The sequence below is a fragment of the Chlorocebus sabaeus genome, chromosome 27 (genome assembly GCF_047675955.1).
Source record: "Chlorocebus sabaeus isolate Y175 chromosome 27, mChlSab1.0.hap1, whole genome shotgun sequence".
Taxonomy (NCBI): Eukaryota; Metazoa; Chordata; class Mammalia; order Primates; family Cercopithecidae; genus Chlorocebus; species Chlorocebus sabaeus.
In genome coordinates this window covers 44,418,601-44,443,946 of record NC_132930.1, presented here as the reverse complement: position 1 = coordinate 44,443,946, position 25,346 = coordinate 44,418,601, and the positions used below count along the sequence as shown (strand labels likewise).

Below are 25,346 nucleotides of genomic sequence, written 5' to 3'. Positions count from 1 at the left end.
GATTGCCCTGGGAGGAGACCAGGAGAGGCTAGGATAGTGGAGCTAGATCAGTTCAGCTGCCTCATCTAAGGGACGGGGAAATGGAGGCCTAGAGAGGAAATGGGATCTGCCCAGAGTTACACAGTTCGGCAGCCCTCAGACTGCGCCCGGTGTGCAGTAAGCAGCTGCTGATTTCTAGCCTCTAGCCAAGTGGGCCGGGCTGTGCTCGCACAGACACAGCAAGCCCCACCAGCTCGCGAGAACTTAGCTGCAAGGGTGCCTGGGGAGCCCGGAGCATGACGAGGGGTACTGTAGGGGCCGGCAGACCTGGGTTCAAGCACCATGTGTCAGTGATTGTTTTTGTTCTGTCTACGGGCTGGGTGACCTTGGACGACTCTTCCAGCTTCCGTGAGCCTCCATTTTCTGCTTTGGGTAATAGAAGTGAACAAATCGTGACCCCGAGGTGGGTCCTGCCCCTGCCCACACATCTGAGTATGGGGATGTCTGCTTCCAGCCGAAAGTCTGATACACCGAAAATGATCACCGAGAGGGTAGCAGAAGGGATCAAGAAACTCCAAGTGGATAAGTTTCATGCAATGATAAAGGCCATTTTTGCTTCATATTACATGGAAATATCTTTCCCAGACGCGCCCCAGCCCAGCCCATCACATCCTTCTCTCCTGAGTTCCGTTTGAGTGCCAGGGGCTGTGCACGGCTGAGGAGTAGGGAGGAATCACGCCTGGCCTCTGCCCCAGTCATGGGCTGCTCTTGTTCCCCAGGACCACCATGCAGGTGTCTGAAGACCAGCCCTGTACCCCCTGAGTCTCTTTTTCTGCTTTAACCAGCTTCTCTGGCTTGCCCCACTCCTTACTTGACATGTAAAGTCAAATTCGTTTTATGTGGAATTGTAACTGTGACTTTTCTGCCTCTAAATGCATTTAAAACCAAATCAGCCTGAGTTCCCACTTGTTACAAGACCACTATCAAACTGTGTGCCAGGCTTGATTCTAGGTACCGTATATGCATTAACCCAAGTAATCTTTATTCACCATCACGACCCCACTTTACAGACAAGGAACTGAGGCGCAGGCAGATTAGGAACTTGCCTACAGTTTGTACCACTAGAGAAGGAGCAGCAGAGCCTGCTGCCTGGAGCTCGGGCCCTCTGCTGCCCTCAGCCTCTGAGTCCACACGCTCTCTGGCCCCGCCGACCTCTGTCCCCAGCCCCACTCAGCACGTGGCCCGTCCCACCTCTGCAGACAGGAGCCAATGTTTCATTCTCCCAAGGCAGAAGCGCTCTGCCAGGAGCATCACAGGGAAGCACATGCCTCCCTGTTAGTTAGACAACAAATCGCTGCCCTGGTTCCCATCACTGAGAATTAATGTGTTCTGTAAACACAGAGGTGTGGGCAGGCCATGCCAAGAGCAAGCAGCCTGACCCAGGTGCAGATAAGCAGGGCCAGGGCAATGCCCCCCATGCCTGGCACAGCCACCCGGACACCTCTGCTGCATGGCCACGTCTGGTCCCTCCAATAGACACAGCCCACCGGGGCCACACGTGTGAGGCTTTGTCACCCTGCAGCCAGTTCCTAACCTAAAGTCTCAGATGGCTGGCCAGGAGGGCCTCAGTGTTTCCCTCTAAGGATAACAGTGGGTTATCCTTAGAGGAATAACGAGTAACTCGTGGGGCCTTCCCTTGGGCCAGGCCCTGATCGGAGTACTTGACAAGGAGCACCTCATTACTTCCATCAGCCTTACAGTGTAGACACTGCTACTATCCCCATTTCGCCAATAGGAAGCCCGGAACAAGGGTGGTTAACACTTACTCAAGGTCTCAGAGCGGGTAGGCTGCAGGGCCAGACTCAGACCCAGACAGAGGCCCCTATGCCCCAGCCAGAAAAGCCAGGGCATTGACCTCGGGGCAGCCTCTCATCCCATTCCCCTGCCACTCCCCGGTGCCCCGCGTCCACTGCACTCTTGGCCCTGCACCGTTACTGCTCTGCCTGCCTCTGAGATAGCAGTTCCTGCAGCATCAGGGGCTCTGGAAGCAACAAGTTCAGATTGACCGAGGCCCTTGGTGGGGCTCCCAGTGCCTCCAACCTAGGGGACCATGGCCTTCCCAAGAGAGGGTCAGTTTTGTCCTGTGGTGAGGAGGTAGGTGGGGAGAGGTGAGAACAGTCCCAAACCAGGGCATCCAGAAGCCCAGCCCTGTCTGCACCTGTGACTCTGCTCCTGCCACCTGGGGCCCAACAGGAATCAGGATCCATGTGTCAGCAGGAGGAGGAGGGCCCACGGGAGGCCAGTTCCATCTGGGGGGCTGTGGGGTGGGCAGAACAGTGTGGGTGAGTGGAGAGCAGGAGCCCCGGCCTCCCCACTCCCAGCCCCACCCCTGCAGCTCCTCCTCAAAACAGTGGCTGTATCAGCCTCCTGTGGCTGCTGCAACAAATCACCACACACTCCGTGGCTTGAAACAACAGAAATTCATTCTCTTCTGGCCATGGAGGGCACAAAGCTAAAGGCAAGGTGTTGGCAGGGCTGGTTCCTCCGGAGGCTCCGGTGGCAAGTCCATTTCCTGGGCTTTTCCAACTTCTTTCCAGAGGTGCCTGCTTTCCTTGGCTTGTGGCCCCATCCAGGCCCTGCCCCAGCCTCTGCTCCATCTGCCAGCTCCCCCTGCAGCCCTAGCCCTCCTGCCACCCTCCACAAGGACCCTGTGATGACACTGAGCTGAGCCCATCCAGACAACCCAGGAGAACCTTCCCATCACAACATCCTCCACTTAATCCCATTTGCAAAGTCCCTTTTGCCATAGAAGGTGACATTCACAGGTTGCAGGGGTCAGGACTGGGACATCTTTCGGGGCTTCTCTTCAGCTGATAGCAAATGGCAATTTTGAGTAAGGCTCTGCCAGGCGCTCACCTGTCAAGCCCACCCTTGATCACTGTCCCTTTTACAGGTAAGACATCTGCAGCTCCCTGATGGGGGGCACCTGGCAGAGTTGAACTGAGTACGGGGAATCCCCAGTGCTGGCACCGTCCTCTATACCACCCTGCAAATGCAGTGTGTGCACCCAGGCAAACCCGATGCGGCTACAGCATCTGCTGGGCAGCACACACTGCTGTTTGTGACACTCATTCACTCATTCATTCATCCCATGCCTTTAAAGTCAGCTGAGCCTCTGTGCTGGGCGCCAGGCTGCCAACAGACTCAATCCTGTACCCACAGTGATATTTCTAGGCTAAACGTCCAAACTGTTCTGGCTCTGGAATCCAGCCTGTGCCCAGGGACTCAAATAACCTGTCTCAGGGTTTGTCTGCTTTCAAGACTGCAGATGCCTCCCCAGTGCCGCCTGCAGAGGAAGTTCTGCTGAGTACCCCAAAACGGAGCCCCAGCCTTTGGCCTGCACAGAAGGTCTGGTGCCGCCTAGAAACCCCTCTGCTGACCCCATGCACATTCTATGTATCATCTCATGGGTCCTCCCACCCGCCTGCTTTACAGGCCAGGAAACTGAGGCTCAGCGGAGGCCATGGCCATGTCCCCAGGTTGCTCCATGTGGAAGATGCTCTCTCTGACCTCGTGCTGTCTGGCCCAGTCTCCATGTGACACCTTCCCTGACCTCAGGCCTCAGAGTCTGTCTTGGTTCCGTTACTGCCCCTGTTGCCTTGCTCTTCACATTTCCAAACATAGACGTGGCCTGCGGGGCTGACCCTGAAGATACCATCACATCCCAGACACCTGTGGACTCTCCTAGCTGGTGACTAGATGGACAGGAGCGGAGTGTCCCCTGCATGGAGTGGAGAAGGGTAGCCGCTGGAAGACCACCAGGACTGGATTGGATGGAGGGACAGGAACTCAGGCCTGGGCCAAGAGGTGGGGGGCGTGACCTCCTCCACTGCCAGCTGGTATCTGGGGTTGGTGTGGACCCTCACCTGGGTCAGTGCCAGCCCCAAGCCACTCATCTTTGCCTCAAATTTGAATGACAGCAATCCCAGGAGGAAGGGGTGACGGCCGGGCCGGAAGGCAGAGTGTCTGCCTCTGCTCCCATACGATTTGGGTTTTCCAGCCGGTGCAGGCCTCGCCGCTGCCAAGCCTGGACAATGCCCTCCACCCTCAGCTTTGGGCTCGGGGAAGCTGGGTCCAGATCCGGCACCCTGCCCCACCAGGTATGAGACTGAGCAAATCTCACCTCTTGTCCAATGTCCTGCCCTGGAAAGGGGGATAATGATGGCTCCCTCTTTGGGCCACTGTGGGATGGAAAGAGATCAGGTGTGTGAATCCCCAGGGCTGGGGCCAGGAAAAAGCAGGGGCTGGCTCAGGTCAAACCACCCCTCTTCCCTACATGCCAAGACATGGCCTTCTAGCAGGTGCCTCTTGTGTCCCCAGGGCCAGGTCTCCCTGGCCTCCCCTCTGCAACCCTCCCCACCTCTGCATTCCAAGTCTGTCCAACTGGAAGCTCCTACAGTAGAAATCAAGAAGTGAAAACAAACAAAACCAAACCAAACCAGCAAAGCAACCTGCTTTAGGAAGAGGGAGGACATCCCATGAACAAACATGGCTGAGACCACCGAGATGGCCCAATCAAGGCTGCACTCATCTCAGGCCCCCTGTTCCATGGACTGCTGCAGCCAGGCCTGTGGTCTCAGCAGAAGCTGCTAAGCGCCAGTGCGCCCAGCTCCTCTGAACCCCTGTGAACCTGCCACCAGCACAACCATCAAAACACTCCAGTACCCTTGGAATCATCACCATCCCACACGACTCCCTTTCTGGATGTTCTGTTGATTTACGGGCCTTCTCACGGACTCCAAGCTGCTCAGATCTCTCCTTCAAAGTCACCATTAGAGCTGGGCCCAGGGGCCTAAGTGCCCACCTCATGCCGAGCACCATGCAGGAGCTCTGGGTGCCTGATCCTAGAGCTCACGATTCCCTGCACGAGAGGTGGGTGATATCCCATTTGAGGAAACTGAGGCACAGAGAGGGGAGCCGGGATGCAAACACTGGTCTGAGTCCCTTTCTGTGACCGTGAACTGCTTTGCTGAATGGAGTCAGATTCGCAGAACGGCTTTGCCCTGGTGCCTCTGCCGGCCTGGATCTGGGCTCGGGGTGGGCCAGGACACAGACACATGTTCGCAGGAGGGGGGCTTCTCACGGAACCCATGGTGGGTAGCCTCGGAAAGACCCCTCTCTCCTACTGTACAGCCAGCCAGAGAACAAAGTCAGGAAGCTCCCCCGGACCCAGGAAACAGCAAGGAGAGCTCAGGTGGAAATCACAGCCTAATCAAAACCAGATCAACAACTAACTTCCGAAGAACTGGCCTGCTCAGCACTGCCTTCCGAGGGCTCCCAACCCAAGAGAGCTGCCTCTCTCTCTGTTTCCAGACTTGCAGCTCCTCCCTGCTGTGCCCTGATGGATGTGTGCCCCCCCCCCAACCGGGGGGAAGACAAACGTGCCCCAGGTATGCAGGCAGCACCTTCGTCCAAAGCCTGGCCTCTGGCTTAAAGCACAGAATGGTGTCAGGTGGCACTGGGAAGGGTGGCGGCGAGAGCCGGGAGGGAAACATCTCACGCTCCGGCCTGGTCCAAAGTAGGAGATAGCAGGCAGGGCAGCAGCTTCCTTGCCCTGCAGAGTGAGCGGCGCAAGGCGAGAGCCAGAGCTGCAGCTGGAGCGGTGGCCACCCCCAGACAGCACCTACCTTCCTTTTGTTGGTCGGGCAGATGTAGAAGTTGTCGATGACGGTGGTGACGCCAGGCTGGAGGGTGAGCTTGGTGTAGGACGTCCCGAAATCCGACGACCTGGGGGAAAAGGGGGACAGCTATCAGCCACGTGCCCTCCAGGTGCGGCCTTCATCAGCCCACACGGTGTCCAGCCCCTGCCCTGTGACCGTGTGGGCAGAGTGCCCCAGACACCTTGAGTGCAGTCCTGGGCACTCTGCCTGGGGGCAGTGCATCCCGACAAGGCAGGAGAGGAGACTGGGCTCTCTCAGGAACACTGAGGACTCACGCAGGTGTGGAGCTTAGGTCCAGAGCTAGGATCCAAAGCCAGGTCCTTCTGACTCCAAATCCCAGCCAGTCATTCCTCCCCAGTGCTTCCTATGTGCCGGGCAGCTCTAGGTTACCGTAGGCATCTCACAGCTGACCAGAGGAGCCTCCAAAGGGATAGTTCTCTGCCTGAAATCACTTAGTTAATAAGTGGCTGACTCAGGATTTGACACTGGCCCGTCTGATTTCAGGCCGATGGCTGTGCTGAGGCATTCTTGTGGCCTGTCTGCTTGCCTCTTTCCCTCTCTGGACTCTGAACTCCTCCAGGGAGCCCCATCCTCTATCCTGACCACCACCTGCAGCACAGGATGGTAGGGCGACCGCACGCAGGTACCAGAGCTCGGGCAGCTGCTGGAAATCAGACCCAAAGCACTGTGCCCGCCCTGGAGTGGCGTCTGCTGGGCTCATCTGGGAGACAGGGCTGTCCACTCAGTACCTCCCTGGGCAAGGCCCTCCTGGCCAAGTGAGAATCTGAGAGTACACTGAGCTTTAAAGCGCCTTGGCTCCCCAGCAAGGAGAGGGAGATAAGCCACAAAGGCAACTTCATATCTGTTGTTCGGAAGCCGTCCATGCATCAGGACATGGAATTAATTCTCCATTGAAGATTAAGTCCCAGAGACCCTGAAACCAACACCTCTTATCATCACCTGTTAAAATACACTGGGATTGCAGAATACGCCCTGACTCTACTGGAGAGGATCAGAGAGGTGCTCGGGGAAGCATTTCCCATCTCACCCCTGCTCCATTGATGCAGATCCCAGACACAGACCCGCGGTGGGGAGAGGAACAGGGGTGGAACGCACGACCCTGGCGCTCCTGTCATGGGCAGCATGCCTTGCAGGGCCTCCCCGTGTCCGACCACTGCCAAGATATGCTGCGGGGAGCTGAGCTCGGGGGACTGGGGGCAACTCCCCAGCTTGGGCGAGGAGGCCTTGGGCTGGAACCACGCTTCAGTGCTCCTGCCTCAGACCCCAGCACCTGGCTCCGAGCCCGGCCTGGGCTGATGTGTGTGGCCCGACTGTGAGGCCAGTGCTTCTCAGACTCACCCAGTTTGTCCCTTGGGGGCTGAGGGGACAGGCCTGGAGCTGCTTTAGCATAAAGGCCCCACCCACTGGGAGCTATTTCATGCCCTTCTACAACACATCCTTGGTGGTTTCTCCATGGAGACATTTCCTACATCTTCAAGTGAACCTGAGGCTCCAGAAAAGTGGACTGTTTGTCATCTCTGGGCATGCTGGCCACGTGGCCACAGGTCCCCAGAATGTGTGTCCCTCACAGGCCTCAGACCCACAAGGTTCCTCCTAGACCAGGACAAAGAGCAGACCCCCAACCCCCAGCCCTCTAACTCCCAGGGGCCAGCCCCTCCCCAGGATGGCAAGGGGCCTCAGGACCCGTCTGGCCTCTGTCTGCCCCTGGCCTCCCCAGGGAGGACCAGGCTGGAGCGAACAAAGAAGCCCGGTGGAGGTGTAATTAGGACGCACTTACTCTCAAACCTCAGAGAATTGATTTTCTTTGGGAAGGATGCAGAGAGAGGCCCATTAGCAGAGGATCGATCTGATCCAGAGACCCAGAAAATTCCAGGGCCCTTGCAGAAACAAATGGTGTTGACGAGCCTGACACAGGGGAAGCCTCCCCTTCCTTCCCCACCCTGCTGAGCCATCTCCAAGCCCTGCCTATCGATCCTGCCTCCCAAATACCTCTCAGTCCTCTCTTCCCTTCACTACCGGCACTGCTCGTCTTAGCCCAGCATCCAGCCGGCCTCAGTCCTGCTCCCCGCCCTGGGCCAGAAGAGCCTGCTTACACCCGCAAACTCCAGAGCTCCTGCCAGGCGTGGCCTGCAGAAAGGGCCCATGAGCAAAGCCCCTGCTCTCTACGAAGGGGCTCTTCTAGGACGGGAGATGGAGGGAGGCAGATGGACAATAAGGAAAGAAGCAAAAATACGACAGCATCAAATTCGATGAGGGTGGGAAGAAGAATCAACAGTGTGGGGGTGCAGGCAGATGGTGAGGGAGGGGCGGTGGGGCCACTGGGTTGCAGACAAGAGTGGTAGAAGGGCTCCTTGGACAAGGTGATGTTTGCGCAGAGCCCGGAAGGAAGAAGAGAGGTTGTGCCTGGCTGGGGAAAGGCACTTGGACAGGCTTGAGTAGTGTTCCCCAATTCCTGTGCACCCGGAACCCATGAGTGTGGCCTAATTTGGAAACAGCATCTCTGCAGATGCAGTTAGTTAAGATGAGGTCGTGCTGGATGAGGGTGGGCCCTGAGTCCTGTATGGCTGGTGTTATAAGAATTTGGAAATTGGGACACAGATATACAGAGAAGGCCGTGCGCAGACGGAGGCAGAGAGGGGGGTGATGCTGCCACGGGTCGAGGGTACCAAGGACCCAGGCGGCCATGCTGGAATGAGAGGCAGAGAGCAGAGGCTCCCTCAGAGCCTCCGGAAAAAACACTCTCAGACTTCTGACCTCCAGGACCCCAAGAGAAAGATCACCACCGTGGTACTTTGTGATGGCAGCTGCATTCCAGGTACAAGGGCCCTGAGGACAGGGAAGGCGGGTCCATTTAAAGCACAGTCCCCGCTGGGCACGGTGCCTCATGCCTGTAATCCCAGCACTTTGGGAGGCCGAGGCATGAGGTCAGGAGTTCGAGACCAGACTGGCCAACATGGTGAAACCCCCGTCTCTACTAAAAATACAAAAATTGGCCGGGTAAGGTGGCAGGTGCCTGTAATCCCAGGTACTTAGGAGACTGAGGCATGAGAATCTCTTGAACATAGGAGGTGCAGGTTGCAGTGAGCTGAGATCGCACCACTGCACTCCAGCCTGGGTGACAGAGCAAGATTCCATCTAAAAAATAAAAATAAAAGAAAAAACCTAGCAGCTGCCAGTGCCTAGGAAACCCCTCGCCCTGCAGGCAATGCAAAGCCAATTCCTCAGACATCCATGACTCCCAAGTCCAACTCCTGCAGATACGAGGAACATCGATCCACCCACTCACCCATTCATTCCCTCTCTTTGTTTAACGTTTTATGCTTTAAGGCCCATACTACGGGCCTAGGAATCCAGATTCACCCCCTCATTCAAATCTTTCATATGAAGTGTGCATGTTGAGTTCCTGCTGTGTCCCATCACTACACTGCGACTGGAATCCATGGGCAGCACGGGCACTGTCCCCTGTGCTCATGGGGGTGACAGGCTGGCTGGTGTTGTGGGGAGAGAGAGCGAGCAAGAGCACAAGCAGACAGACCCTGCAGCCAGGAGCAGCGATGCTAACAGGCACATCCAGAGAGTCCTGGGAGACACTAAGGGGGACATCAAACTGAGGGGGTCTGGGTGCCATCCTCAGCCCCCCAGGCTGCCCCCACTGCCAGGTCTAATCCATCACTGACCCGCTGACTTTTCCTCCTAAAGCTTTTAAATTCCATCCCTACATCTCCCTGCCCACCTTAGTCCAGGTCCCCTTCCTCTCCCGGCTGTGCATGAGGAACACCTGGCATGAGGGCCCCAGGCTCAGCGGAGGGGGCGCAAACACCGGCAAGCTGACTACACCTGGGGGGCCTGTGAGATTCCCATGGCTGCTGTAACAAAGGCCCGCATCTCAGTGGCTGCAAACATTCATTATCTACAGTTCCGGAGGGCAGGAGTCTGCAGGGGGTCTATAGAGGGCTAATCAAGGTGTGGGCACCTCCTGGAAGCTCCAGGGGAGAACCCATGCCCTGCCTCTCCCGCCTGCTAGCGACCTCCTGCAGTCCTCGCTCTGAGGCCCGTCACTCCACTCTGCTTCCCATCACAGCACTGACTACCACAGTCTCATGTCCCTCTGGTTCCCTACTTGTGATTACAAAGACCCCACGAGGATAATGCAGGATAATCCCAAGATCCTTCATTTAATCCATCTGCAAAGTCCCTTTTGCCGTGTAAGGTAGCACAGTCACCGTTTCCGGGGATTAGGACGTGGACATCTGTGGGAGGCGTTGCTCTGCCGACCACAAGTGGGCATTTGAGCCGGGTCCAAGGTATGTGTAGGAGCTGGTTCGGGAGCAGTGTCCCTGCGTGAGCTGTGACAGACAACAGGGCGGCTGGAGGTGGGTGGGGTGGGCGGTCCCCAGGGCCACAGAGAGAGCTGGACCCGCATTGTCGGGCAGCACCACTGACCCGCAGGCTGCCTAGCACTAGAAATATGGTGAATTCTTTTGAATGGAGATGCCCTGGGACTGTGAAATATAAACTGATTTCAAAGACTTAGCATTCAAAAGAATGTAAAATATTTCATTATAATGTTTATATTGATTACATGTTGACATAATCTTTTGGATACACGGAGTTAATTAAAAGCTGCGATTAACATTAATTTCACCTGTTCTTTATTTTAACCCACAGGTTTTATTTCTTAAAGCGGTTTTAGATTCACAGCAAATGGAGTGGAAATGAGAGCTTTCCCGTACACCTTCTGCCCCCACCGTCAGTGCCCAACCGGAGAGACTCGCTGGTACAATCGGTGAGCCGCCCTGAGGCGTGGTTGCCACCAGAGTGCAGAGTTTGGGTCAGGGCCAGCCCTGGGGCTCCTGCACTCTATGGGTCTGGGCACCTGTAGGATGACAGGGCCCCTACACTGTGGTATCACACGGAGCAGCATCACTGCCCCAAGAATCCTCTGTTCTCCACCAATTCATCCCCCCGCCCCCTGCCTCCTGGCAACCACCGATCCTTTTACCATCGCCATAGTTATGCCTTTTCCAGAAGGTGACCACTTGGAATCCTGGAGTTCACAGCCTTTTCGTGTGGTTCCTTGCACTTAGTGATATGCACTTAAGGTCCGTCCATGCTTTTCCACATCACCTGTTTCTCTTCACTTTTTAGTGTGGCCACTAGAACATTTAGAAAGACCCGCATGGCTGCAGTTATATTCCTAAGGGACACGCCGGTCTGGACAACATGCCAAGGCGGTGGGTGTCTTCGGAAGGTGTGGGGCTCTGCAGTGGACGGGCACGTGACCCCTGGAAAATGTGGTCCCAGCAGATGAGCAAGTGACCGTGTGGAACCTGCCTGAATGGTGCCTGGGTCGTGGCACATGCGAAGCAGGGCTCATCATTACTGCTGTTTGGGAAGAGTGCTGCAGCTGCAGGTGGGGACAGGTGACTGAGGAGGGGACAGGTGACTGCAGGGGGCAGGTGACTAAGGAGAGGACAGGTGACTGCGGGAGAGGACAGGTGACTGAGGAGGGGACAGGTGATTGCAGGAGAAGACAGGTGACTGAGGTGGAGACAGATGACTGCAAAAGGGGACAGGTGACTGCAGGAGGGGACAGGTGACTGCAGGAGGGGACAGGTGACTGAGGTGGGGACAGGTGACTGTAGGAGGGAACAGGTGACTGAGGAGGGGACAGGTGACTGTAGGAGGGAACAGGTGACTGGGGAGGGGACAGGTGACTAAGGAGGGGACAGGTGACTGAGGTGAGGACAGGTGACTGAGGAGGGGACAAGTGACTGTGGTGGGGACAGGTGACCGAGGGGACAGGTGAGAATGGGACAGGTGACTGCAGGAGGGGACAGGTGACTGTAGGGACAAATGACTGAGGTGGGGACAGGTGACTGCAGGTGAGGACAGGTGACTGAGGAGGTGGAGGAGTGAGAGGAAGGATAGGGTGTAGGCCCAGGAAGTGGAGTTGGCGTGACTTGGGGCTGCCCGAGGTGTCAGGCTGAAGGAGGGGACACCAGGTGACATGGAAGATGAGGTGACACTGCTCAGGTGCCATGCTGCTTGGAGGAAAGTGGAGGGCTGGGCTGGGAGTCAGGATGGCCCCTGGGTGAAGCACCGTTGGGGAGTCTGGGCTCATGTCCACCTACTGCTGCTCCCTGGGCAGCCCACTATGGATTTTAGCATTAGTTTTCTTTCTTGAGGCATCAGAGGATTGGAATCAGGCATCTCCGGGGTCCCCATCAACAAAAAAGGCTGTGACCACACACCCTTAACCTGCACGTACCCCGCAAGTGTCCCTGTTATCCGGCCTCCGAGAACCCCTTTCGAGAGACCCGAAAGGGATCCGTTCTCCCCAGAAGCCTCTTGCCCTGACTGCATTTTCCTGGTGGGCAACTCAAGAGTCTCTCTCTCACCGCATTATTTCCTCTGAGCATCTGCTTCTCAGATAAGTAAGTGTAGCTATGATGATATCTAATGATGAAGATTTATTGCAAGGAACAAAGCTGGAGAACGCCCAGCGGGCTTGCCCGGCCTTTGCCTCTCCCCGCAGCTGTGTCAGAAAAAAGGAGGACCCGAGTTAAGCTCTCGCTCTCTGGAACATGCCAGGTTTCTGTTGCAGACCAGGGGTGCTTGGGGGACAGGATCCTCAATGATGGATGGCCTTGTCTCTCTACAGTGAGCACGTTTCGCTCTGCAGTGCACTCGCCAAGCTTGGACTCTCGGAAGAGTTCAGACTCTTGGATCGTGGTTAGAAAACCTGAAACTGGCTGGCGAGCAGTGGCGGCAGGGTGGGGAGGGGGACCGCCCGACTCCATCAGACAGCTCAGGGTGCTGGGAAGGCCAGGCCGGTGGGAAGAGAGATGTGGTTAGGAGGTGCTGCTGCACCCCACTTCCTGGGGAAAGAACAAGGGCGGTGGCACTGCTTGCCTGGCCATTATTCTAAACTCTAAACATCATTCCTTCAAAGAACGTGGAAAAAAAGAAAACCCACACCAGCGTGTTGACCTCTTGCTGTGTGTTTTCAATGTTGTGCAAGCAACAAGACTCAACCAGACAATGCAGTGCTAGACGTGTGCTGGGGAGGGCAGGGCCAGGGCGTGAGTTGAGGTGATGGGCTAGGGTCCCAGGCTGTGTGCAAATACCACAATCCAGGTGGCTTGTCCCCTCACAGTTCTGGAGGTCAGAAGTGCAAAGCCAAGGTGCTGGCAGGGCCCCGAGCTCCCTCTGGAGTCTCCCGGGGAGGATCCTCCTGCCTCTTCCAGCTGCTGAGGGCTCCAGGCGTCCCTTGGATTGAGGCTGCATTGCGCCACTCTCTACCTCAATTTCACGTTAGGTGTAGGGCCCACCCTAAAGCCAGGCTGATTTCACCTCTATCCTTAGCTAATTACATCTGTGAAGGCCCTGGGTCCGATAGGGTCACCCCTGAAGTTCCTGGTGGACACAGATCTTGGGGGCGACTCCATTCATCCCTCTATGGGTAGTTGCACTGACTGTCTATTCTACATGAGGAAGACTCTGCGTTGGCACCTCACCTGCCTACTTCATTAAATCTCCCTGCAACCCCTGGGGAGCTCCTGGTTTTCAATGAAGAAATGGAGACAGGCAGCATGTCACCCCCAGGAAGAGTTTGAGGCCAGTGGGCAGCCCCAAGGGCCCAAGGAGGGAGGGGGCCTCTGGCTGGGACCACCGGAGGGCCTGGTAGGATTTAAGTGTATGGCTTCGAGGAACATGGTGCAGCAGTGAGGGGCCCGTGTGACCCCCAGTGATGGGCTGAGTGTCTGCAGGGTGCCGGGCTCAGTGCTGGGTGCTGGACGCAGCTAGGAGTCGAGAGTCCAACCACGTAACAGCGGCCTGTGGGCAGGGGACACTGAGGGCTGGTCAGCAGGGACAGCGTGATGGAGGCTGTGGCCCACTCAGTCGCTGCCCCGGCTCATGGTGGACTGAGCAGAGGGAGGGAAGGGGTGCTGCCAGCACCCCACATCAGATAGCTGGGCCTGTCTCTTAGCAGACTGCCAGAGCACAGAACCCTCACATCAACTCCAAACCCAATACTACCCCCTCCTGAAGCCCACGCAGATCTCCCGGCCAGAGTGGGGATGCAAGCCTCTACTGGCCAGGCACACAGCTGGCACTCAATAAATCCTTGCTGGATTCCTTTGGAGGTGCTCTGGGTGCCAGACCTGAAGGCGGTGTGACCTCAGGTGAACAGGTTTCCCTCCCTAGGCCACAGTTTCCCACTGAACATATGGGAACTGGATTTGAGTATTTGAGTCTAAGCACTAGCACTGCCACTTGTGGATCGAATTCCTGTACATCTTCCTTAGCAGTCCCAGTGGCTCCTGAGCCTGCCCTTCTGGGGAATAATTATCCCTAGAATCTCTGGACGGTGTCAGAATCCCTGGGAGAGCTCAGCCTGTCTGGAAGGAAGGAAGGGAGGAGGCAGAGGGAAGAGGAAGGAAAGGAGAGAGAAAGGGAGGAAGGAGGGAGGAGGGAGGAGGGAGGGAAGAGGGAGGGAGGGAAAAAGAGGTAAGAGTGGGAGGAAGGAGAGGAAAGAATGGAAGGAAGGAGGGAAAAAGGGAAAAGGGGAAGGATGGGGGAAGAGGGAGGAAGGAAGAGGGAGGAGGGAAGAGGGGAGAAAGGGAGGGAAAAGGAGGAGGAGGGAGAGAGGTGGGAGGAGGGAGGGAGGAGAGAGAAAGGGGGAGAAAAGGGAGGAGGAGGGAGGGAGGGAAGAGGAAGAGGAGGGAGAGGAAAGAAAGGAAGGAAGGAGGGAAAAAGGGAGAAGGGAAAGGATGGGAGAAAAGGGAGGGGGAAGAGGGAAGAAATGGAGGAAGGAAGAAGGAGGGAGAAAGGGTGGGAGAAGGAGGGAGGAGGGAGGGAAAAAGGGAAGGGGAAGAGGCGGGAGGGGAGGAGGACCACAGTGCTCACTGAGCACCTCTCCTCTCTGTGCCTGGTGCCGTCCCCCAGGGCACCTCCCCAGCATTCAGTAGCCACACCATCACCAAGTTCTTTAACTGCACCCAGCAACTCAGGAGGTGATCATTCCAGTCTATATTTATTCCAATTAAAAATAAAAAACCAGAGTCTAAAAACGGGCAAACAGAAACATGGAAGGCAAGCACAGTTGGAAAACTGCTGTCTGCAAATCGGCTGCTTAATTGCTGAGTGTTTGTACATACTCACTTTTAAAAAATGATTTAATGAAGCCATTTTCCTCCCCTATAATTACTCCATTGGCAGGGACATATGTGCAGTGCCCACCCCTCCTCCTCAGGGTGAGGAGCCCCTGCTTGCCCCACTCCCACTTGAGAACACGGAAGCCACGCGCAGGTGTGAAAGGCAGCACCCACCTGCAAGCTCTGGCCTTGGGCAAGGCTTACACCTTTCTGAGACTTAGGTGTCTTTTATCTGAACAAAGGGTTAATGAAGCGGACCTCCTGTGCCTGTCCTGAGGATTCCAGAGGTGTGTGTAGGACACGCATGAAGTAGGAACGGAGTGGTGGGCAGGTGGCACTGCCTGTGTCACTGTGCCACTTAAGGGAAGCCGGTGTGCTCTGGCTTGTCCCCTGCTTACAGCGTGGACCACCCCTTGTTTGAAGGCACAGCCGCTGTGGACATGTGTGTCCCTAACAGCCACGAGGCTTGCATTTGGCAGCTGCAAGGGCCCTCGAGTGGACCCCAGAACCCCTCTCGCGGGTACGTGTATGCACGCCTGCACTTTATATATGGGGAAACTGAGGCCCAGTAGGAAAGGGACTTGCCCAAAGGGAGCCTCAGACTGGAACCTCGGTCTCAGCAGAGGCGATGGGTGCTGCAGATGTGTCTTCCCAGTGGAAGTCATTCTTCGGTCGCGTTCCAGGTCAGGCTCGGTCTGTGCTGTGAGATGAGAAGACACACGGGCTGCTGTGGCGCCCAGGACCTGATGGCTCCACAGAACCCGCAAAGAGGAGGCTTTGATCTGCTACCCAGACTTTCTAACAAACCCTCCCAGGATCAGAGAGGAAGAGGGAACTAAGGTGACACAGGGCAATTGTGGGGCAGTGAAGTCGTTCAAGAAACTTCCAGAAGGCACTCTAGATTCTGAGTGTGAAAGGGGGCATTGGGTGCCAGCGAGGTGGGTGAACGGAGGGAAAGGAAATGCAGCCTGGTCCTGAGGGGGTGCCAAGTGTTGGGGGCGAGGAGACCCTGCCAGCAAGTCACCCAAATACGCGGCAGCGAAGGCAGCAGGATCTGAACCCACGACCCACAGAGATACGGGGAGAGAGCAGGATGCCCTTCGGCACGAAAGCTGTGTGGGGAGGAGTTAGCAAGACTGGTGCCCACCACGCCCTGGACACCAGCAGAGGACAGAGTGAAGGGAACCTCACTGAGACCTCACAATTATGTCAGAACAGGAGAACGCCTTCCCATTTCACTGACCAGGAAACTGAGTCCCAAGGAACATTAAGTAACTGGCCCAAGATTATAGCAACATCAGAAAACTCAGTGTTGGGCCACGCGGTGGCTCCAAGCTTGTTTTCTCTGAGCTTCCCAGGCTGTCCCCTGATCTGTGCACCGTGCCCCAGAGGGGTTGGTGTGGCGTGACACTTGCCCTGCATGTCCTGGGCACCTCTGACATCCTCCAATGCCAGCAGCTGGACGCTGACTGCAGCCCGACCCAGTGCAAGAGCCGTGTCATTTCAGCTGTGAGTTACCCTTGGGCTTAGTGCATCTCCTTAACTCCACCTCAGCCCCGGACTGGCAGTGTGCCCTGTGGGTGGAGAGGGCTGGCGGCAGCAGAGGCAGCTGATTTTCTGTGTCTGAACCCACAAGGGCAGCACCCCCATGGCCACCCCCGGTGCCTGTGCCCACCTCTCTGCATCCATGCCCTGAGCCGCATCTCCCGACCAGCCCTTCCACACGTGGGTTCAGCTGCCTGCCATGGCTTGCTGGTATTCTGAGCCCACTGGTACTGGAGGCTGTGACACTCACTAGCAGATCGTTCCAGAACAAACCGGGGCTGGGCCTAATCTCAGAGGACCCCTCCTCCACTGTCAGTGCCCCTGCCTGCAGTTTTTACTGACACCTTAGGGATGGAAATGGGGGCATGACCTCGAATATGACCTACGGAAAACCAGCGCACACCTCCCCACTTTACTCCTGGCCAGCTGTGTCTCGTTGACTGAATCCCTCGCTGTCTGTAAACTCCTGTGGTAACTGAACCCCTCCCGTGCCAGAGTTCCTTTCCAGACTTCTCCTGACCACCGACGCGGTGCCAGGCTGAGTCCAGACCAGGCGTGCACATGGCTGGGCAGGGAACTTCTGCAGCCAGCGGTGCCAGTGCAACTGTACGAGCGGCTCAAACTGGGAAGTGAGTCCACACTGGTCAGCCAACAGTGCCACTCCACCGCCCCCGAGGGCCCTCATCACCAGGGCCCTCCTCCTCCAGACTGCCCCCTGCACCTCCTCAGGGACCAGCACTGAAGGGGGTAAGCCTGGCAGAGCAGGACCCCGGGGCCTAACTTTAGGCTGCCCCAGCTCCTTTATGAGTGACTGATGTTCCCTGCCCTGCTGCTGAACAGGGGAGCCCAGGATCCTGTGGGGCTGAGAGCAGGCACAGAGGCCACTGAAACGCAGCTGCTGCTCTCGCACCGCAGGAGCCCCTACGTGCACCCTGTGGGAGGCCCGGCCAAGGAGCTGCAGGAGCTGAGGGGGAAGGAGGGGCAGAGTGGGTCAGACCAAGAGGTGTGGGTGCTGCAGGGAACTCCCCTGAGATCCGCCAGTGCTGGCTAAGGAAGCAGGTTGCTCCACGCCAGCAGCAATGAAGGGATGAAGGCAGAAGTTCTAGAAAGGCAATGAGCAGCCAAGTTTCACAGGCACAGAGAGCAGTGCTGGAAGGCGAAAATGGCAGGCACAGCTTCACCGTGGCCGCCACGTGCTGGGTCTCTTCCAGACATTGGCTGGGTTGCTTCCTTAATCCTCACTCCAGGCTCTTCCTGTGCAGACAGGGAGACTGAGACTCATGACGTGAAGTCACTCGTCCGGGGTCAGAAAGGACGAAGCGAGACTCTATTTGACTCGAGTTCCAAATTGTGCATCTGCTCTGGGCTTCCAGCTCTGTGGGAGGGAAGCGGCACTGTGGTTCTGCCTGGTTTTATGTCTGGAGGTCTTTTTTTTTTTTTTTTCTTTTAAGACAGAGTCGTGCTTTGTCACCCAGGCTATAGTGCAGTGACAAGGTCTTGGCTCACTGCAAGCTCTGCCTCCCGGGTTCACGCCATTCTCCTGCCTCAGCCTCCCGAGTAGCCAGGTCTACAGGCGCCGCCACCACGCCTGGCTAATTTTTTGTATTTTTAGTAGAGACGGGGTTTCACCGTGGTCTCGATCTCCTGACCTCATGATCCGCCCCCCTCGGTCTCCCAAAGTTCCGGGATTACAGGCGTGAGTCACCGTGCCCGGCATCTGGAGGTCTTAAAATAGCACAAGGTGGGATGTTTGCAATGGCTCTTGTCCCAATGGATGGAGTCTTTAGAATTTGGTATGACCATCCAGGGTGAATGAGGCCCGAACTCCTGGAAGTGCCCCAGTCACGCTCCTGGCACAGGCACAGCTGCCTGTGCTCCCCTCGGCATGCAGGGCCTTGTCAGCCTCCAGCAGATACGCCTGCTCTACAGCTGCTCTGCAAGCCCTCCGCCGGGCATACTTCCAAGAGCCATGGTGGGTGACGGAGCCACCCTCCAGCCCCATGCCAGCCAGCTGGGAGGCCAGAGCCTGCAAACCCGAGGCTGCCAGCAGCAGCCCGTGTGAGGGGAGGAGGTGCCAGTTACCTTGGCAGCTCCCACAGGCAGTAGGTGCAAGGCTGCCACTGTACTTGACACTGTGTTGTGCCTCAATGTGAAGCAGCCATCCGATGATCCGGACACAGCCCGTGACTTCTGGGTTAACTGGGGAAGTGGCGTTTGATGGGGGGCTGGAGGGGGCAGGCTGAGTTTATGGCCAGGTAGAGGTGAGTCTCTGGCCCTCCTGACATGGTGGAGGGCACACAGGGGCTGGGAGAAAACCATCGCTTGCCTATCGCTTTGCATTTGGTCAGGAAGGACACACGAGCACCTCCTGTGAATGGACCAGGGTAGTTACCTCTCTCTCCCGCTGCTGGGCATGAGTCACACTGGCCCCACATTGTCCCCAGGAACCCACCTATTTGGGAGGATGGAAACCACTCTAAACCCCAGAGTGTTACTTCAAACAGGAACACCCAAACAGAATGAGGCAAAGAACAACACAATGGAATTAGCTGGACTCCGCAGACCCCACGAGACACACAGCGAAAAAGCTTCTGCACCCAGCAGCTGCCTTCTGTGGAGGGGACTTGCCTAGGAATTCCCAGCAGGAGTGACGCGGGATGGGCTGAAGGACAGGGCAGAGCTGGAAGGAAGCCCAAAGAGGGTGCGTGTGAGCCGCCAAGTCAGAGACCAGAGACTGGGCTTGGGATCAAGTCCAGTGGGTTAATCTACCCTGTGACCTGGAATCTATCTTAGGAAAATTTCCTGAAATGTAGCAATCCACATATGATCAAATAAAAGCCCTTCCTGATACGCTAACGCATCCTCAATTCTTCTTGGAATCCTTTAAGAATAGTGAAACAATTGAGAACAACAACGCTAACCAGAAGAAAAGAAGCTGCCCCTTAGCCATCCACCAGGTCCACTGCCTCCTCTGTTCCTGTCTAGCCCTGGTCCCTGTGTGAACATATTTACAGAATTCCAGTTACAAGGTACGCACAGACCTATGCTCTGATTTTATCACAAAATGCGCAGCATGTTCTGCCTGCTGTGTAATATTCCATCCAGTGTGTGGCGTTACTGACAGGTCATTCCTCAGGATGAACTTTTTCCAATCTGTTCTGCAAACAGAGTGCCTGCCACGTGCTGTGTGTGGTGGAAATCCACTTTTTTCTCTTGATTGCTGTGACAAGCAATGATGCCCTTCAGGAACAACATTGTCATTATTTTAACTCCTCCCCAGCCTCTGTGTCCTGGGTAATTTCCCAGCGTGAAGCTCTAGGAGGTAGGCTCCTCAGTGAGATGCTCTGAGCCTCCGTGTGGCTTTTTAAAAAATGTCTTCTTAGATCCAAGAAACTCTTACAACTCAATATTTTTAAAACGAGAGCCTCCATGTGCTCTTAGGGGGTCCTGGAACAAAATGATAACATTTTCGCATGCCAGTTCCCAGATTATAGAATCTGACACTCTAAATTGATTTTTCGAGGCACTGTTGACTGTATTCGGTTTCTGCTGAAGGCAGTCCAAATGCTGTACTGAGTGTTTTCAAAGAGAAGGAAAAAAATGCCCAAGACATGAGCAGATGAGGACAGAGCCATCTGAAAGGGAATTCTGCTTTAAAACGTGCATGATAATATTTACATACAAGATACAAAAATTCATTAGGAAGTAAGACGCAATTAACACAAACAACTCCCCCTCTCCGGAAAGCTCAGAGGATGCTTCGAGTCGTGCGATTGTGGAAACCGGCTGAAAGTTTTGAGTGGGCAGATGTTACGGAATCGAAAACAAGGGATAAGTCAATAGCAACAGTGACTAGCTAATACTGATAGTGACCCACAGACATCGCCACCATACGTGTCCTCAGTGTGTCTGATTAGAAAACTCTTTTTTTTTTTTTTTTTTTTTTGAGACGGAGTCTCACTCTGTCGCCCAGGCTGGAGTGCAGTGGCCGGATCTCAGCTCACTGCAAGCTCCGCCTCCCGGGTTCACGCCATTCTCCTGCCTCAGCCTCCGGAGTAACTGGGACTACAGGCGCCCGCCACCTCGCCCGGCTAGTTTTTTTGTATTTTTTAGTAGAGACGGGATTTCACCGTGTTCGCCAGGATGGTCTCGATCTCCTGACCTCGTGATCCGCCCGTCTCGGCCTCCCAAAGTGCTGGGATTACAGACTTGAGCCACCGCGCCCGGTCTGAAAACTCTTAAAGACAGCAGTAAATCGGGCGGCTATACTAGTAATGACAAACCCCCTCAGTCACACCTGTGCCGACTTCCAAGTGCTGGGCGTGCTGGACATGTTAGTTCGTTGAGTCCCTTCAACGCCCAGCCGGGGGGACTAGCACACTCCCACCTACCAGAGGAGGAGGTAGCAGGTGGAGGGGCTGAGTTTGAACACCATGGCCTGGCTCCCGAGCTGTGCATGGGGTCCCCACAACATGCGGCCCTCACTCATCAGTAGTAGCTGCTGCCTGAAGGGGATGATGGGGGAGGAGACTGCTCACACCTGTACCTGCAAAGGTGGCAGACAGTGACAATTCAACCCCAGCTAGGACCATGCCGAGAAGGGGAGGCTCCCTTCCCGGTTCAGCTGAGAGTGCGGGATGAGTGTGGCGCAATTCCTTCCGGGAACTTCATGCCGTGTTCCGAGAAAACACCCTCTCCCCACAGTCCCAGACTCCGTGCAGCCCTGACGCCTGTCCTGCGTAAAAAGGCCAGGGCATTCCACCAAGGAAAAGCAGCACTGCCCCTGCCCCCCCAGGTCCCTGCCCACATGGAACTGTTTTGCAAGTGGATAAAATCTGCAAACGCAACAGCAAAACACCCGCCGTTCTCTGTTCCTCCACCCACTCTAGTTGCCTCTCCTCCCACATGGTGCAAATCAGCCTCTGAACAACCTGCAGTGTCCCAGCACTTTCAGGATGAAGCCGGAGCCCCTCACAACAGGCCAGATGGGAGGAAAGGGAGGTTCAGAGAGGAGGGGCAGAGCCTTAGGAAGGCGAAAACAAGAGTGAGAGGCCTGCCGTCCCTCCCCACGCCCCGCCGGGCCTTCTCACTCCCTTTCTGCATGCCCGAAGTGACCTGTGACACCTGTCTCATCAATGATGGATTTCCTCTCCTTGGAGCTGCCTGTGAGCTCCCCGAGGGCCAGGACTGCATCTGACCAGCTCTCTAGCCACCTCTCAGCCCAACGCCCAGCATGGAGTGTGTACCGGTAAATGCGGGTTGAATGAATGACCGGTAAATGTGGGTTGAATGAATAAATGAATGAACAACGCAGTGCCCACCCAGAAACCATCGTGGGTACTGCTAATGCCACTTGAGGTCCCAGCCGCTAAACCCTGCTACAAGAGCCGAGAGCGCCCTTGAGACCTCCAGGCCTCCACTGGACCCCTCCCATGAGTGAGGATACAGGCCCAGAGAAGTGGAGTCACTTGCTCGAGGTCACACAGCAACCAAGCAGCCCAGCAGACGATCTTAACTGAGGTCTCCTGGCCCTGAGGTCAGCGTTTCTTTGCCAGGGCTACTCCAGGCTGCATTAGGCAGAGAGCTGCAGGGCAGATGTGAAAATCATTCCCTATTGTGACCTATGGTCAAGATTAAACAGACTGAGCCCCTCCCACCTTGCATGCAACAGAAACTGGTCCGTGAATGCTGCTGGAGAGAAAAGCAATCGAAAGTGAAGGCTTACATCTGCAGGGCACAGGTGGGTTCCGAGCGGCAGCATCTGCCCCACACCCTGGGAAGTCAGCAGGATGGACGATGTCTAGGCCTCCTCCTCAATGTGCAGAGGAAGCTGCTCCTCCTCCTCCACCCAGCTGCCCACTGAGCACTCGTACCAGGCTCTGGGAGGGCCCAGGGCCAAGGCTATAGCTCTGAGAAGGCACTGGCTTGCTCAAGGCCACCCAGCAGAGCTCGCTGACCTGCTCCAGTGCCCTGTCCAGCCCCAGCAGGTGGCCAGCCCTAGGGAAGGCCTCATCCTCCCTTGACCCAGTCTCCCACTGGATGCCTCCACGGTTAACGCCATAACTCCAAGACAGCTGTGTGTGCCCATGGCCCGTGTCAGGCTCTCATGGAGGAGGTGTGGTGACAAGCTATGTGACCTTGAGCTGGCCACTCCACGCACTGGACCTCAGGTGTCCCTTCTGTACAGTGAAGGGAGCCATGCCTTCCACCCAGAGTTATCTCCAGGGTCAGACGAAGGGAGCCTCCCCACACAGTGACTGGCTGGGATGTGGCGGGTCCCCTCCCTGCCCATCCCTCCCAGAAGCAAAAGGCCTTTGGCAGCTGAGCAATAAAGGGTTAACTAAGCCACAAGTCTGGGTTGTCCATGTCCTTCACATTCCAAAAGCTGACTGGCCCTTGATCATTCCTGGGATGTGACCTCTGAGTCCTTGGAACATCCTACCAGTTAAGAGTGGCTTTGCTTACCAGGGCTCCAGGTCATGTGGACAGTGTATGCCAACAGTCCCATTGATGGTGGGACCCCTGGGCCGCCTGGCATGCAGCCTCACCCTGGGACTGAGATCAAGATCAGCCACCTGGGCCTGCGTGACTGAACTGACCTAGAAACCCTGACACCAAGGCTCGCAGGGGTGTCCCTGGTTGGCAGGCACCTCATGGTGTTGTCAACATCGCTGCTTCAAGTTCAGCACTGTCCGTGGTACACCCCAGGAAATGACCTCCACACAGGGTCCCACCTCAGGGCCTTTGCCTGTGCTCCTCTCCTCCCCAGACCCCCCACAGGGAGCCCCTCACTGCATGCCAGTGTCTGCCCTGCCATGGCCCTATGAGCAGCCTCGCCATGGCCCTATGACCAGCCCCGCCATGGCTCCGTGACCAGCCCCGCCATGGCTCTATGACCAGCCCCGCCATGGCCCTGTGACCAGCCCGGCCATGGCTCCGTGACCAGCCGCGCCATGGCTCCGTGACCAGCCCCGCCATGGCTCTATGACCAGCCCCACCATGGCCCTATGAGCAGCCCCGCCATGGCTCTATCAGGGATTCTGCTTGGTTTCTATTCATAGCACATATTGCTACCTGACAACAGGCATGGATTTTGTTTTGCTATTGTCTGTCTGCCCCTCTACAGTGTCAGGTTCCCAGGGACAGGAGTGCTGGTGTCTGGTCACCCCACACCCCAGGAAGCAGCAGCAGCCTCTTCCTGCCCTGAAGGACCAATTCCTGACAGCCCCCTTTTGGTTTTGTATAAGGTGTGAGCCAGGCCCACCCAAGGGTGCCTGAAGCACCTAGTCAAGTCTTCCTTCCCTCAATGCTGTACGCAGCAACCCTGGTCACAAGTCAGGTGCCCATTGCTGTGGCCTGGTCTGGACCTGCTGAGTGGCCCCTGCTTCATGCCATGGAGCTGTTGGCTCCAGCTTCCAACATCAGCCACCCCTTGTGGCTTGCGGGTCTGTGCACCTGCCCCGCCTGTGTCCTTGGCTCCCAGCCCAAGCAGCCAGAGAAAGTTTGCTGAAATGCATGAACGATGCCCAAACAGGTTCCATAAAGGCAACAAGTGACAGTAAATGTACGGGGAAAGCCACCCACATTCCACCGCCCTGATTCAGTCTCTGCACGGCTACGTCACCCGCCTCCAGCCACAGCACCATCATAACTTAATGCGCTCTGCTCTCCAGGCAAGCAAACCAAAGGCAGGGAAATTGGCAGAACGTATTTCTCCAATTCCTAAGAATCCCATTTGAGAGTTAAATAATGACAAGATGCCTTTAAGCGCTTGAAAATTATGAGTTAAGCCGTTCCCAAGGAAGGCTGTCATTTAGCAAGCACACAGAATTGATTGTTCCAGCCACAGATCTGAGGATCTGGGACAGGTGGGAGGCCGAACGCTGGGTTTGGGGTATTGCGGGGATCCATCTCCCTGGAAGCACGTGGGAGTCCTCAGGGCCAGGGAACCTCATTCTACCAGCAGGACCCGCCCCCTTTCTGCTGAGTGGGTCTCTGTTGACTCCCCAGCACCCAGGCTGTGGGCTGACCTCCACATGGGGGTCAGCAATCCCGGCTCGGGCTTGGCTTAGGAGCCAAGTGTCCCGGCTGGGCTGCAGGTGAATCCTAAACTCCAGGCCTTGCCAAGCCCTCACTCCTGAGTCCAAGGTGAAGCCCCGTTTTCCCTCTGGGGAGCTTCTTCCAGCAGCCCCACCTCTGCAGGGTTGGGGGCAGGTACTTTGCCACCTGTTGACCAGTGAGCTAGGAGGCTGTGGCTATGGCTCCCCCTCATCCACGGCAATAACCCGGTCTAACGTGTAACTGACACTCGCAGCGCACGGTATTTTCTGTGTGCTGTCTCACGTTGTGGCCACATACGGTCCCATTTTAGAGATTCAAAAACTGAGGCTCAGAGAGGTGAAGGGACTTGCACAGAATCTCTCCACGAGTAGTGTGAGGCGGGGGCACCCGGGTCTGTCTGATTCTTCAGGCTGTGACCTTCCCCTTCTGCCCTCAGAGAAGGCAGTGGTTATGGTCCTTTGAGCACCTCCTGTGTTCCAGGAACAGTGACGTGGGCTTTTCCTACAGCCTTTCCTTTCTCCTGCAGCCTGGAGGGAGGCGTGAAAATCTGCCAAGAAAAAGGAAGAAATACGGCTCCAAGGCCATGGAGCGGCAGTGCCTGCAGGGCAGCCTGGGCTTTGGAAGGAAGCTGCCCTCCTCAGGGTTTCTGGCCTTACAGAGATGAAGGAGCCCACGTGTCCCCTGGTGGGGCTCACACAAGGACAGTCACACCTGAGGGAGTGGAGCCAAGCAGAGGTCTCCACAGTGACGAGGTGGCTGACTCCTCCCACAAGGACAGGAGTGAGGAGGGGAGGGGACTGAGCAGGCGGGGAGGGGTACTTACGGTGTGGAGGGGCAGGCCTTCTCTCCTGTCCTGCCT

At 56.3% G+C, this 25,346-nt stretch overlaps 1 protein-coding gene across 4 annotated transcripts in view; it reads right to left on the bottom strand.

The window, feature by feature from the left end:
- Positions 1 to 25,346, bottom strand: part of SORCS2 (sortilin related VPS10 domain containing receptor 2) — a 550,792-nt gene that overhangs the window by 205,714 nt on the left and 319,732 nt on the right. For all 4 annotated transcript variants that reach the window (XM_073012526.1, XM_073012528.1, XM_073012527.1 and 1 more), the window contains exon 3: positions 5,667 to 5,766. In XM_073012526.1, the coding sequence (XP_072868627.1) occupies positions 5,667 to 5,766 (100 nt within the window). The remainder of the gene's footprint in view (positions 1 to 5,666; positions 5,767 to 25,346) is intronic.